This window comes from Panicum hallii, chromosome 5, assembly GCF_002211085.1.
Source record: "Panicum hallii strain FIL2 chromosome 5, PHallii_v3.1, whole genome shotgun sequence".
NCBI classification, from domain to species: domain Eukaryota; kingdom Viridiplantae; phylum Streptophyta; class Magnoliopsida; order Poales; family Poaceae; genus Panicum; species Panicum hallii.
The window spans coordinates 8353462-8368909 of record NC_038046.1 but is presented as its reverse complement, the minus strand read 5'-3'; the positions used below and the strand labels follow the sequence as shown (position 1 = coordinate 8368909).

Sequence of the window (15448 nt, the reverse complement as noted above, 5' to 3'; positions counted from 1 at the left end):
TCCATGGCCACCTCTACCTGTCCTTGACACGGAAATGACTAGTTTTTTTTTAAGGAATAAGGAAATGACTAGCATAAGCATAATGGATGGAGCCATTCTACTAAAATTTTAGATGATGCTCAGGATGGATTAGGTGATTTTCTCAAATAATACACCCCAGTATCATTGAGATGAAGATACTTATGTTCGTTTTGAAGAAAGAGCGCAACGAACGAGGGCAAAAAAAAAATCCAGATAACTCGTTCTTGAGCAAATTTTACTCGCCCGTGCTGTTGAAAAGTTCATATACCAAACCAACGAGACACTTATTTAGTGGAGACGCTCGAACATCCACATCCACCAGTATGCTAAGTTCCGAACAATAATGTGGCCATCCGTTCACGTTTCGATTAAGCAAACAGCCACAAGCTTTGGAGCACTTTGTACATATGCTCCATGATCCACTCATTGGTCTTTAACTGTAACACATTAGCTAGGTCGGTCTACATGCACCCTGAGATACCTGTCTAGGACATTCTGGAATACCTGCATCAGAAAAACAATATCGTCAAAGATGTTGGGTTGGTTTCATAATGATAAATCTGCAGAAGACAACCATTCGAGATTATTTCCATGATATCAAGCATGGCTGGCTAGTTTGCATCATTCCATGATAGGTCGGAAGCACGGATTGATGGTATTTGTATTTAAGCTAGTAATTGACAGGTCCGTTAGTTTTCGCTGTGTTATTTCAGTGAACATTTAGAGATTGTGGCACAATGATATATATTTTATGAATGCAGAAGTACCTGAAAAGAAAACAATTCCTTTCCATTGAGAAGCACATCCATTGCAGCATACTGATCCTCAAACACGCTATAGAATGTCTTGTAGAATTCAGCCCTGCATCATGTCATTCAACAGTTTAGAGGTGTTAAAATGTGGTCCGTGTCTGCCTTAGAAAAATGACAGGACAGAGTACTGACTGTTCTTCTTTTGTGGTTAGTTGATCGATCTCATCAAACTTTCTAGTCAGTATCTCTGCTCCTACTGGCCCGAGCATGTTGAGGACTAAAGTTTCTAATGTCCTTGGGAAGGTACGCTGAAAAATCATAGAAGTTTAAGAGGGCTCAGCTTAACAACAAAAAAAAAGTGATGTATCACATGTTGGATTTGGAAAGATAACAGAAATGCAACAGAAACTGATTGATCAATACATAATGCATACCACCATTGCAAGCATCATACTCCGTAACTCAAGTGGTTCAACTGACAAAATGGTTTTTGCAACAGGATCTTTGTCCAAGAGGGACAAATCATCTGGAGCAGCAATCTTAGTTTTGTCTCCTTGGTTGGAAGATGTACTCTCAGATGCGGGTTCTGTTCTGTCATTTTGGCTAACCACTTCAGCACTGTCGTGGACCAGTGAGACGAGTTCATAAAGTGCTTGGAGAGTGGAGGGTTCCAGAGTTTGCAATGGTGAATCCTTTTGCAAATTGAATAGATGGAAACCTGTTAAATGATAAACATAAATTCTTGTTTGTGTGTTGGAATCACAACAGAATCAGATCCAAAGAAATGGAATAAAAACAAATATAAAGAAGGTAACTGTTGATTCAATTCTATCTTTATCTTTACTTTTTCAAAGAGTGTGTTGGTGGTGGCGATGGTTGGTTCTACACCTAGTTAGAAAAATCTAAATTTGTGAGCGATGGCTCTGTTGTCAATTTTATCCTTCAATTTTACTTTATTGGAGATCTGTTGCAACGCGTGGCACACGGCTAATAAATGAAAATAAATTGCAGAAGAAACAAATTTATGTTGATGTGTGACATTAAAGTATCAAACTACGAACAACACCATAACAGTTGTTGTACCAATGAATATATCAAATAATCATAGGGTGGGTCTTAAGACGCCTCATGTAGCACAGAGTATTGACCTGTCAATGCTTTGTCCATAGGCTGAATATTTGTGCAGTCTCCCAAACGACAAAAAGGACTCCTTTGCACCATTATGTTCTGTCTCATGAGAAATGAATAAGGTAACACAGATTATTCATTCAAAGAAACATGAACCTATTCACTTATAGGAAATAGGAGTGAAGAACCAAAGATACAATGGGAAAAAGTATTGTAAAGTGCATGTGTCTTGTACTGCAAGCAAAATAGATGAATCCTCAAAAGTTTAGAGGGTTAGATCAAGACAAGGAGTGCAATAAACAAGGTGACTAGAAATCAACAGCACACTCCTACAGTTGATGAAAGTAAGTGCCTGCCTGTTCTTATTCTTCTTATTCTATAACTACAACAGAAGAGGTTAATGGTGCATACCATCTCCTTATCCACCAATCTTCACTAGAAACCATTTGTTGAGGCAGAAATCCATGAGACAGTGTGGAAACAAGGGTAAAACAGTCAGATATTGGTCGAGTATGGCAAAATAAACATTTTAAACAAAAAAAAAACTGGTGAGGAATTAATTTCATCAATGTCCTTCAGATGTAAAGTCACATTTGCCAGCAGAAAAAAATCTTATCCTCAGTGTCGTGTGGGGCCAGCACTATAGCCATTAGTCAACACCTGTCGGGAGGCAGCAGGGCAGCAGCTACCCTGTCTCCTCCTCCAGAAGCCACCTAGGCTTAGAGAAGAGTCCTTGTGATACTTTACTAGATTATTTAATCATGTGTCAAAGATTGTTAAGTAAGAAGTAAGGTTGGTATAAAGAATCTGAATTATATTGATAAATTGTTAAGGGGTATTCCTAAGATCTAAATCAGTTGGCATTAGTCTGAATTTTCATGGGATGGAAGTTTTGAGGGAACTACTCTATAAATTGACCTTTGATGGTAATATATATCAACACATACCAAAAAGGTAACAAATATGCGTTTATCACTGTGTTGCTTGCTAAAGGCTAGGAGTGGCAAACGAAGGTCGCTAGGAGGTACAGAATACTCATGTGCTTAGTCTCACTATGGATAACCTATCTAGGGCTAATGTATTACATGTTGAAGGAAATGTACATAACTAAAACAGTAATGCATTATAAATACCTGCTCAGGATTCGGCGTAGATAGTAGGCATCCATATGTTCAAACATTTGAGTCATTATTCTTGACTTCCACCAAAAGTTAATTGCTATGGTTAAATCATCACTGTCGACTTGGTGATACCTGTTACAAGAACACTCATTGTTAGCTGGTCGATGCAGTACTGATCTATCAGGTATAAATGACAGGATAAAATAAGGAAACAAAAGTTGCTATGCTACAATGTGCAAACTGTCACAAATATTTACTATCTTAGGAGGGAAAAGGTATGTCAAACCACATCACCACATAGGATTTCAGATTAGTATTGTGAAATAAAGTTCACTTCAGACTCTACAAATGCAGATTAAAGGTGGCTTAATATCTTTTTAAAAAACCTAAGTATCCGAAACTGAGTGCCACCAGATTGAAGTTTTACTGTGAACCACATAGTAGTGGTAATCAATGACAGAATATAGAGGTGTACCATCCTTCTGGTATGAAAAGAACATCGCCGCAGTTTAGGACAACTCTTTCAGAATATTCTTGCATGTATCTTGCCCTTGTATAGCTTGAATAATCTGGCTCCTCAATGCTCACAGAACTGAAAAAAAGATAGTGAGATCAGAAGAGGTATTTCAGGCAGCCAAATTTAGAATTACTCCAAGATAGTTCAAAGAATTAAAATACTTCCTGAGTGGAGGACTTCACCTGTGGTTGGAGGCCTCACCATACACAGGCATAGGGTATAAAAATGGGGATGCAGACGGAGGCCACAAAGTTACTGTGTTTAATTTATAGGAGAAAGAAATCATTAGCCTAGGTTTGTCTAGATAATCATCAAAGGGCGCTACACAAAATCCATAAGACAGACAACTACAAAGACAAGAGTTCTTTACAGTGGTGAATGATTCGGAAATCAAATTTGAATAAGGAGAAACAGAGATATTCCAGCTGCAGTTGCAGTGAAAGGAGTTTCCATGATGTCCCAAAATTGACACATACACCAAAGCACCAGCAACTTGCAAAACATGGGGGCACTTTTAACCATGTCAAAGCATTGTTTTTGTGACGCTGCCCCTCAATGGCTATTCGAAGCAATTAGATTGTACAAGAAACTTTTGCAAATAAATTAACTGTTTAGAGTTATGGCTAACAGTCCAAAATGACATCAAACAATAGCAAGTTGCCTAATAGCCAAAAAGCGTCAAATACTTACCCTTTTTGCAACCAGCCAACACACAAAGAAGGTTATGGTGGGGATCATAATGAGTACTCGATCTCAAGTGCGACCCATTCATCCAAAAGTTTATTGATGAAAATGATTTTCCTCTCAGGAATATAGGCTGTAGCAATAAAGAAAAACAAATTGAAAGAACAATCAAACTTCAATGTGCAACTTCAAAGTCATGAGAGTAGACTATTTGGCTAAAAGGCAAAATTGGTATATACCTCCTGAATGTCCTCTTTCAAAACTTCTAACGAGCATCTCTCTTTGTTCTCAGCATTCATAATAGATACCTGCTAAAGGCAAATTATTTTAAAAAAAAACGAACCAGGCAGGAGAGCTCTACTACAACACCAGGATGACCCCGCTGCCGCATCGTAGAGAGCATCCCGCAACCCCGCACCACATTATTAGATCCATTTCCTATCAACACAATCTGTTCATATGGTAAAGGTTAATGAAGTGTGCTTGCCTGTGCAAGATATACTTGTTCTGAGTTCTCCGAATTGCTCGAACACATCTCCCTCAAGCAAGTAGGCTCCTCAAGGATTCCCTGATCTATGAATGTATCACTAGCCCCATTTATCCGACTCAGGTAAGACTTGCACGAGTGAATGAACGTGGAGAATGGAACAGACACCTGAATGGATGAACAAGTAACATTAACATCTCCATTCCATCTGCTCATAACTTGCAAGTAGCAATTCAGAGCAAAAACCAGCCCTCTCATGGCTTCTGAGATCTCCATAGAACACATGCCCAGTGTTCGACATCATAGCTTCCACATCGACATCGCGTCCCACTTTTTCCTAAACAAAAAATAGACGAAGAACTGATGATTGTAGCGAAAATACGTAAAAGATAGATTGCCCCCCCCCCAACCCACCTACCCACCCACCAGCGTCCAAGGCGCATTGGGGAGACTTGCTAAGAAAAAGAAAAGAACAAGAGTGAGGAGTGATGGAAACCAGAAGGTAGTCGAGGCCACCATGAAGAGGATCCCACCGGGTGGAGGCTGCCCACCCCTTGGCCACGCCGCGGAACACCTGAAGACGCGATTTCACCCAGCGGGAACATGTCAAGAGCTGATGGCAGCAGAGGAGGGCTTTGGGAAGACGAGGGGTAGAAGGATTACCGCGGGGACGTTCTTCGGCTCAACTTCGTTCCCGAACTCGTCCGCGGACGGCGGCGACGTGAAGCGGGCGGCGCGGAGGCCGGCGTCCAGCCGCGCGCCCACGAACTCGCCCTCTTCCGCAGCCTCTTGCATCCCTGGGCCCATCGCCGCTGCGGAGCACGAAGCAGTCCCGGGGCTCTCCGAAGTCTACAAGAGAGCTGAGAAAGAAAAAACAAGGGGAACATCGGCATGGGCTGAGCTCGGCGCAATCTGGACCGGTCCCGCGGATCGGAGCAGGCCTGGGTAGCAAAAATCGAATTCGGCCCGATTTTCTTAGTTGTTTCGTGTGGTCCTAGAAGAAGAGCCGACCTCCAGCCCAAGATATTGGTCAGCCCGAAAAGATATCCAATGGATTACCGCCAATTCTATACAACTTTCGGGAGGCAGGAAACTCACCCACCTTCGATTTGTGCGGCTTCCGTAGATCGCACGATCTTATTCTTCCACCATCTCGCGTCGTACTCCCCGCGGCACGGCACCTCGATGCTTCCGTCCCACGCCGCTGCCGTGGCAGCCACCCCGACCCCTGCTTCCCGCCACGATCGTCCTCCGCTCCCTGCTCCCCGCCGCGTGCCGCCCGTCACCCCTTGCGTGATCCACCTTGGGAACGGAAGGGTAGGAGGCGGACGTGAGCGGCCGGCGGCGAGGTCGCCGGCAGCCGCTGGTGATGGTCTAGGCGGCGGTTTTTAGGGTTTAGGTTACCAGGGGTAGGTTCTCTCCGTTCCTGGCCTTAGAGGGAAGGACAGGGGCGGCAGGGCGGCCTGGCGGAGGTGAGGTCGGCGGCGGATGCCGTCGGCCTGGACGGTGAGAGAGAACGGTTGGGCCATGTAGGGGTGGGGACGATGACAACAACGATGGGCGGCGGGGTAGGAAGGCGGCAGCGGTGACTTGGCGCAGAAGCATCGACGCGGTCGAGACGGCAGCGGCGTCTCCGGCGGCGAGAACCGCCGGAAACGAGCAAGACAACGGCGGGGGCGAGGGCGAACGATGGAGGGGGGAGGAGGAGGAAGGAGGGAGGGTTTTGGTGGGGTTTGATGGGTTTTAAAGATGGATGGCTTATCCACCTTTCGGAAAGGTAGGTAGGAGCTCTATTAGCGTACACGGTGAGTCTGAAATATTTATACATGCTGCGATACTGATACTCTATCAGTTTAGTATTTATCTGTATAATATATATCTTAAGTGATGCTCAAAAGGAAGAGGGAAGGTTTGGGCATTACTCTTTCCACTTTGGCATACGATGCCAATTCGATGCGTGCTTTTGTGTCTGTCATCGTCAGAGGCCAGACGACAGTGAGCCTGCATGCAAGGGAGATGAGCTGATTTTGCTTGTGTATATATTTTGTTTAGTACCCACGTGGGCCCTACAGTGATGCATGCACGCTGCAGCCTGTGAAGCGTGGTGCCTGTTTTTCATGATGGGGCCCAAAATTTTTTGAGCTTCGCTTGCACACTGCGGAAGGCCAAGGAACCCTATTTAGTCAGAGTTACACAGAACACAGAAGAGTTCACGATCTACGTGCTGTGACTCTGTTCTATAAAATATTACACATATTGACGCTGATTTTCCTTGCTGTGACGAGCTACAGTACGGCACTACAGCTACATATTCGGTGGCGGAGATGCTCCCGCAGTTAGTTGATGGAGTTCGTCGACCGAGACAGTCCGTTTGGCATGACTCCAACACTAACTGTAGCAGCTCTACTCTAAAACTCCAGCTGAATCTAGCTTGTGGCGGCGTTAGAACTAGTTGGATGGGATGTTTGGCATGGAGGATGCCCAGCTCCTGAAAAAAGGTTTTGAAGGTGGATTATCCTTTTTTACCTCCAGTTTGATTGACTGTACCAAGATAAATGAAGTGGCTATAACTTTTTTTGCCGTACATATAAAATAAAGTATTCATAAAAAATAAAATACAAATATATTATGAGTCTACGGTCTCCAACTAAATATTCCATAGATTATAAAATAAATATATGATAGATCCAATGTCGCATTCAATGTCCAACGAAATTCACACTAATTCAATCGAATTCAACTAATTTTACTAGTATCCTAGTGTCTAGATAACAAATACAACACGTTTTGCTATAGAGAAAAAGAAGAGAGAGATAGGGAGAGCAAGATTCCTTGTCTGGCTCAATGGGTGACGCGTCGGGTCTTGTTTCTTGGAGGCGGTGGCGGCTTCCTGCAGCAGGGGAAGGAAGGGGTGGCGATGGCGGCAGTAGGGAGGAAGGGCAGCGCACGGCAACGGCAGCCAGGGGAAGGAGGGGTCAGCGCACGGCCTTAGCGTGGGGAGGAGGGGCGGCGCTCGGCGGGTGGCGGTGGCGGCGGGGCCTTGCGCATGAGGATTGGGTACGGGAGGGAAGGGAGGGAGGCTCGAAAAAAAAAATTAGAACCAAACGTTTTCTTTGTATAATGGATGGTATTGGTGGGTAATTAATTTAGAACTTCATGTCTAGACTGAGTTTTGGAGCTGCAAAAGATGTGCTCCAAAACTCCAAGCCTACAGTTCCAGAGTTGGAGGCGCTCTGTGAAGTTTTGGAGTTGGGGTGCTTAGCTCCAAAATTGATTGGAGTTGGTGGAGTTTCAGCTCCAGAGCCATACCAAACAGACCCTAATTGATGAGAACATTACTCATTTAGATGCACACAGCATTTCACCGCTGGACATTCAAGGTCCAATCACTGGAGCTCGTGCACGACAATTGAATTTAGACGTGAGCTCGTTACCAAGCACTTCAACTTATAATTTTGAGAATAGATTTTTACTTAATGATTATATTATGATTAGGAACCAAGGAGAGGATCAGGAGATGCATGTAGAAGGATTTGGAGGCATGGAGGTACACCTAGGGAGTGCAAGCCAAGTTGCAGACCCAGTCCAAGTCGACTTCAAGTCCCCCTCGGAGTTCAGAGCAGTCTGCCTTAAATTGGACGTCTAGGAGTCGAATTTGGACGTTCTATATATGGTTGGAATCAGAATTTTATAAGGCTTCCAATAACACCGGTCCCACCTTAAAATTCCTTCTGAGTAGACAGGAATTGTCGAAACAAATGAACGTCCAGAATCTGTCAGGGTGCTGCGTCACCATCTTTTGGGCCGCTGGCCCGTGTATCGTGTTGGAGCCCGTTAGGGTTGCGTCCAGAGTACTTGCACACCCCTAACTCCTTTTATTCAGTAGCCGTCGCCACTTTAGGGTTTGGGTTTTGCTTAGATTCAATCTGTCATCGAACAGTATCGCCGTTCATCGGTTTGTGAGACCCCAACTTGTGAGTTTAATCATTCATCTGCAAATTGGTTGCATTCTTTCTTGTTCTTGCTTGTGTTCTTCGATTCGCAAGCAAGAATTTGCCTTCTTGACGAGGTCGACCGAGCACCGCTGGTCGATAACCAGAGGAGACGTTGTGTTGCGATTGCGGGATTCGGAACGTGTTGTTCAAAAGCCGGATCGAATTGTGTAGCGACTCCACTGAGCTATCAGAACCTTTCGGAAGATTGGGAACCCTAATCTTATCATTAATAATATGAAAAAAGAGCAGAATGTTGCAGCACATGAATCATCCGGTAGCGGTGCATGCATGCCATGCTTTTTTTTTGTTTCATAAAGATAATGAGTGTAATGCTATACATATTTTTAATAGGTTGAAATTTGTATCTAATAGTACATTCTCTTTTACAGAGATCCTTAAAAAAGAAAGCAACTACAACCATTATGTCTTCTCCTCTTCCGGTGCTCATGTTACAATGAATATGAGTACAAGTGACAATAAATTGTTATGATGGAAAGCGAAAAATGTCACGGATAGTTCTCATTCTATAACGATTCCAACCATTTCACCATACACAAGTGCACTGGAAATCAGTATGCTGTATGCCGGAGCCTGAATGAGCAAGCCTCCAAACGATGCTAATGAGGGCCCCGACCATGGATTACAACAAGGGAACACTTTACAACCAAAATTAGTGCATCTGTACATTGAAAGCCCATCAATGGTCACTGTTCCTCCGATATTGGCCAAGGAAAAGAGATCCGCCACCCTCACCCTTGGGAGTGTCGAGTGTCAAGAGCGAAGGCTCAGATGTAGAGAGATCGCAACAATTAGCACAAGAAATGAAGTAGTAGATGAACCCATCTTAGAGGGAAAATGTAGATCTTCTCAACCCAAACACATGAAACTAGAGAGAGGCTCCCCTCCAAAAGGAAGCCATGCTGGAATGGTCGTCACAATTATTGCCAAATAAGGCACGTCATCATTTCTGACATGGGAAAATCTAATCACCAATGCAAGGTTCTGAAGAAATAGTTAGGACCTAAATCTTAAAGCTACAAGATTTAGAAGATGGGGGTGGAGAGGGTCTATCTCCCCACCTTCTCATCAGTAGTAGATCACAGCTAGCGAAGTCACTGGCATTGAGGTTAATTTTAGTATTTGAGCTTATGCTAAGTAGTAACATTTGTAGGTTCAGACACATGAGAAACCTGAAATCATAAGATAAACAAGTTACTACTAGCATCTAGGAAATAAATAGTTGGATAACCTGGAAAATTTAAGAACGAAATTCTGGATACTGGTAGTAGCGAATTGCCCATGAATGAAATGACTATTTATATATTAATCGTTGCCAGAGATGAATACAAAGACTAATAAAAAATTATTGGAGAAGATCAATGCACATATCAAATTTAATGTTAGCTAGCCGGCCGCATGCTCTACATGTTATCATAGAGATTATGAATAGCTTGGTCGAGGTGCATTGATTTAACACAAAAACAAAGCAAGATCTCATAATTTTTATATTTGATAATGTGAAATTAAAAGCGATACATCTATAGTGAGAACAATCTGAAAAAAAAATCAAGCTTACAACACATACAAGAGACACGAACATATATCTGGTTGATAAGTAAAGCCCAAAAAATATATTGGTTGAATTCAGCAAGAAGAATAAACAGAAAAGGCTAAATAATTTCAAGCTATAATTCCTTCATACATGCCGGACAAAAAAAATTAATGATTCTGAACCTCTTATATGATCTACTTATACTACTGTTGAAGTATTCAAACGCTGAACCCAAAAATGAAAAGATCATAGATCAATGATTCTTCTTTAGATCCATAAGATTTAATAGACATACGTGTGTTACTTCCTACAAAGATTTCTACGTACATGCCTGCAATTAATTTTTTTAATTTCTTGATGGAAAAGGGGCAAAACGGAAGAGTATATAAATCAAAGAAGTCAGATCTAACATCGAATTGATGAAGATGCATACAGGAGAACTACAGATCAATCGAGAAAGAAGCAAAGAGGTGCACTGAGTAAGAAAGAAAAAGGATAGGAAAAGAAATGATCAGAATTCAGAAGCAAACCAGGACAAGAAATGATCTGACTATACACTGACCAACTGACAACAAACTACCAAAAAAATCACGCAGAAATGTGTCGCCCTCCTAAAAATTCCTAGGGCAACACACATGCACATATCTTTGTGTTCGGGTTGTGAGGAAGGTAATTAAGAGCAAGAATACTATGGAGACAGGCACATCGATGACCCAAACGACTCACCTCAGAGATTATTTCTGTGGCGGCAAGGTGGGACAGAAATTTAAAGGCTGTATATGGAAAGGCCGGTTGCGCCTAATTTTTCTGTGCTCCAATGAGCAGGTGAAACTGCACAGCAAGATCTGAATCTACGCATCATCCAAATAAAGTTGTCAGACCCTCATCACCAGAAGATCGAAGGAACTTAATTAGAAGAAGAAAGATCGATCAGATCATGCTGGCAGCTTCAGCTGCTTAAGGTGCACACATATATACCACTCACATATCCATCCACATGATGATGAATGTTAGCTACGATATCACAGCAGGTAGTGGGTGAGGGGTTGGCGAAGGTTAGGGGGCACACAGGAGCTCCTCATATATAGAGAGCAGTAGAAGGTGAAGCGCAATACGGCATCTATCTCAGTTAATGTTAAACAGAAGAGAGGTTAAAGTTCAGAACGGGATCGAGGAGCTGAATTTTTGCTAGATTTTAAATGTCGAAAAGCTAGCTAGCTACGGGCTACTATACGGTGGTCCTATATAGGAGCGAGCATGCAGAGGAATATGTCGAAGAACCGATGTTGTCTTGCATATGCATGCGATGCTGATGCTGATGCTGATGCTCACAGCACCATGAGCATAGCATAGCATAGCTAGCATAGCCTTGGGTACCTAGGGTTTGCACAATTGTATGTATATCTGTATCTACTTGGACACCTTTTGTGCTGGGATTAGCCGAGGCGTGCGAACGCAAACAAGGCCAAGCTGGCCGTTGCAGCAACGGTACGGCGACCTAAGCTGCTACTGCACGGGACCATCGCTAGCTATAGCTCCCGGATGATGGTCTCATGCTGTGAGCCGAGAGCGAGAGCCAAGTTTCAGGCGTGTGACGTACGGAGCTAACTTCTTGCACGCTAGCTCTTCTGACGATGATGCACGATTGGTGTGGTACAGCACGTACGCAGCAACACTACAGGTCGACGAGTGCAACCTGTGACTAGCTAGGTAGGTTTTGATTCAGTGGGGGATTTTGGTGGGATAGTTCAGCAGAAAAATCTTGTGCAGTTGTCTAGTTTGATGTCAAGGCTAGTTTCCTCCGTGTTTCTGAATACACACACACACACACACACACTTGGCAATTTTGAAATAAATAAAGTGCAGTTGTCTAGTTTGATGTACGAGGTGAAGCCGCGGCATGCACGGCATGCACCGTCGTGCGTGTGTTGGTGAGACTTGTTGGTGTTTAACTCTTCTTCTGACGGCGCCGCGCCCTCTGAACTGAAGCCGCGAGGCCTGCCGGCTGGTTCAGGTTCTCGACTCTCCGGAGCTCCCCCTCAGCTACCACATACATGCGCTCAACAACAAACCGCGCGCGCGCGCGCACCGAACAGAGGGTGTTGTTGAGGCCTAGCCTAGCCTGCCCGGGCGCCGGGTCACCAGCAAAGATACATGGGTGTTCAGATACACTTAATTACCGGATGGTACTAGAGTTTTACTTGGATCGAGAAAGCTCAGCTAGAGTTGTGCAGACAGTTAAAAAGTGGTCAAATGGGCCTGTATTTTAGATGGGTTCAGTACGCATAGAGCACTGCACATACTGATAATCTTTTCTACAGCTGAGCGGCAACCGGCAAGGGCGCCACTTGCTAGCTCGATGGTTATCAAATTACCAGTAGAGGTTTCCGCAAATAGTAGTTACAATCATGCAAAGACGCATGGGGTCGACACATGTACAGATCCCGGATCAGATTCCACCTATGGCATGATTGGTTGCATTTCCTTGGCCAAGCTTGTTGGAATCTTCTTGGTTTCCCTCTGTTTGGTTGCCTGCTGCGCTGAATGCGTTTGGGGCATGGCCACACTACTGATGCAGAAGCACTCTGTTCAAGTCTGGCTGACAAGAAACGTTAGATTTTCACCGTTCCTTAGCCTCGGCGGTCAGCTAGCACCTCGGCGGCCGGCCGGCCGGCCGGCGTGCGTACTGGCTGATCCACGGCGCCATTGCATGCGCAAAGCCATCTCGGAGGGGCGCGCATCACATGCAAGCACGCGCGCGTGCCGCGGTTCATGTGCGCGCATGCATGCATCCATCCGTGGTCCACCCTATTCTGAACGGCAAAACGTACGCATCGGCACTACAAAATTAATGCTTTTGAGCAAATGTAATCAAAATGAATATCGCAGTGCCAAGGATATAGTTTCACAAACAGCCGCTGACAAGTAGGTTCCGACTCGGCGGCGAAATATAGAGGGACTACCTGTCAGCGAGCGTTTACTTATGTTTACAGTGTTGCAACGTAAACTATGATATAGGTTTAAAGAAAAGATTATTCATAAAGTGTAGTCAAACGGATCTAGCAATGTACGAGGCCTGCTGGGACCAAAACTATAGAGAAAAAGAAAACCCTATCTTGCATGGATGTGGTGTGAACCATTGACAACATCGAGCTTCAAAGATGTTGGTGGTCCTGATCTACCACACGTCGCTAGTGCGCCGCATGATCTGCCGCTATGCAGGCATGGGGGCCTGTCTGTACACCAGACCACCAGTAACCAATGCCCTTCAAGGATGCACCCAAAAGCAACTTGATATTTGTACTGTCATTGTTGTAAAGTCAGTTATATATACGTGGTTTAGCATGAAGTCAAAAACGACATGGGACAAAGCTTCGATCGCATGAACATCGTGGCAGTTGACAGTCCTCGCAGTACTCTATCCATTTCAAGATATAATGCGTACTCGGATTTAGAAAAGCTCGATATTTTAAATTTTGACTAACTATATATTAATCAAACTATGCGCATGTTTAGTATACAAAAGATGTATCCTTAAGTCTAACTTTCAAAGCATACTTCGAAAGACTTTCTTATATCCTAATATGTCTTATGAAAAGAATCGGAGGGGTAGATGTTAGGGTTCATAATCACAATTTTCTTCTCTTGATTTAGGTGAAACTATAGAGATTTCTTAGGCAAAGACTAATAGTGTCTTAAGAAAATAGAAGACTTGCATTGTAAAATAGTAATTCACATTGCTGCATTGTTTAATCATTCTAACTTCTAATTAAGGTGAATGACAGGTTATCTATGGCGATCTATGTGAAAGCCATGGCGCATGGTTATATGAGTGAGGATATCCCCTTCTCACGGTTAACTCATAGATACATACACACCTTGTCACCTTATATTCACCCAAGGAAGAGAGATAATGTTTACAATATCTTGGACAACAAATGCTGAAAGTATCCATGAATACTGCCCATACCATGTGCCACGGCGGATGAGAATCCACACATATGGCCTATGTGGAATTGTGGATCAGTGGACTTGCGCATGAGTAGCATGTTCCTTAGCTAAGTTTTCATACCCTCGCTCGTTCAAGAAGGGGTTTACCTGCAAAAGTAGGCTTATGAGTTGGTGGCATAACGTACCACAAATATTACTTTATCTGGTTGCAAATACAAGTCATTTAGTACATCAACATGGTCTTAGTTTGACTAGCGATTTTGTGAGTATATATTTTTAAATAGAAAGCTACATACATGCTATGAAATAATTTTTCACGACGAATCTAGTAATAACATGAACCATAGTATTCACAAAGAAAAAAACATGAACCACGTGTTGTCACTCAATGTAACATTTCATATATTGATGGCCAGGTCCAAAAGTTAAAAATATTTGAGCAAAAAGATCTCAAAGAGAAAATATTTGCAACTGGAGGGAGTACATGCCTTTGTGTCCTTCCATATGACCGAATTGCAAATTCACCAAGTTTCGCATCATGGAAAGTTTAAGTTTGACCAACCCCGGTAAAAAAAAAGTTCAAACAAGCTTGCTTATCTATCAACAGCCACTACGCTAGATTGAGCTGGCGATAGCAATCATAAACGACGTTTGTTCAAAAAAAAAATAGCAATCATAAACGACACAATTTCTTAGGAAGGCATGAGGTGGAAAACAACTTCCACCCTGTACGAAGGGGAACAACACCGGAAGGGCCTGTGGAATTCCGTGAAGCAGGCTAGCAGCAGAAAGGGAGGTGTAGGCCATGATTACACAAAAAACATAACATCATGTCCCCCTCCAACTCAACTCGATCCAGCTTTAGAGCCAAACAAGCCATGATAATGCTTCCACAAATTAAATCCTGAGACAGGGAGCATGACTTGGGAGGAATCAAATGTGCCCACAAGCATACTTAAACCATTAAACCTGCGCCGAAAGCTTGATTGATTGAAATGTTCTAGCCGACGCTCATCAAATTCTGTCAAAAGGCAAGCTTAGGATCGCTGTTCTTAATACATGATGTGTTTACCAACTCCTCACATATTTAGTACAATCTCTTGGTGCTGCCTGTAAAAGGGTCCATGTCCTGCATCACGTACTGATACTTCAGTAACTTAAATCTTCTCCAGGCACGTCGATTTGCGACACGAGGATAACAGGTTGAAAGAAGAACAAAATAAATTGCATGCTTCCAATG

The 15448-nt window shown here is 43.4% G+C and overlaps 1 protein-coding gene across 1 annotated transcript; it reads right to left on the bottom strand.

The window, feature by feature from the left end:
- Positions 1-227: 227 nt before the first annotated feature.
- Positions 228-5586, bottom strand: LOC112893118. The gene is made up of 15 exons (XM_025960286.1): positions 5374-5586; positions 5207-5284; positions 4961-5047; positions 4711-4878; positions 4463-4531; positions 4230-4356; positions 3722-3794; positions 3498-3614; positions 3035-3154; positions 2313-2331; positions 1922-2000; positions 1208-1491; positions 966-1081; positions 789-882; positions 228-525 (listed from the first exon to the last, which is right to left on the bottom strand). The coding sequence occupies exons 1-15, from the start codon at positions 5515-5517 to the stop codon at positions 469-471; spliced, it is 1632 nt and encodes a 543-aa protein (XP_025816071.1). The 5' UTR covers positions 5518-5586; the 3' UTR covers positions 228-468.
- Positions 5587-15448: the final 9862 nt, after the last annotated feature.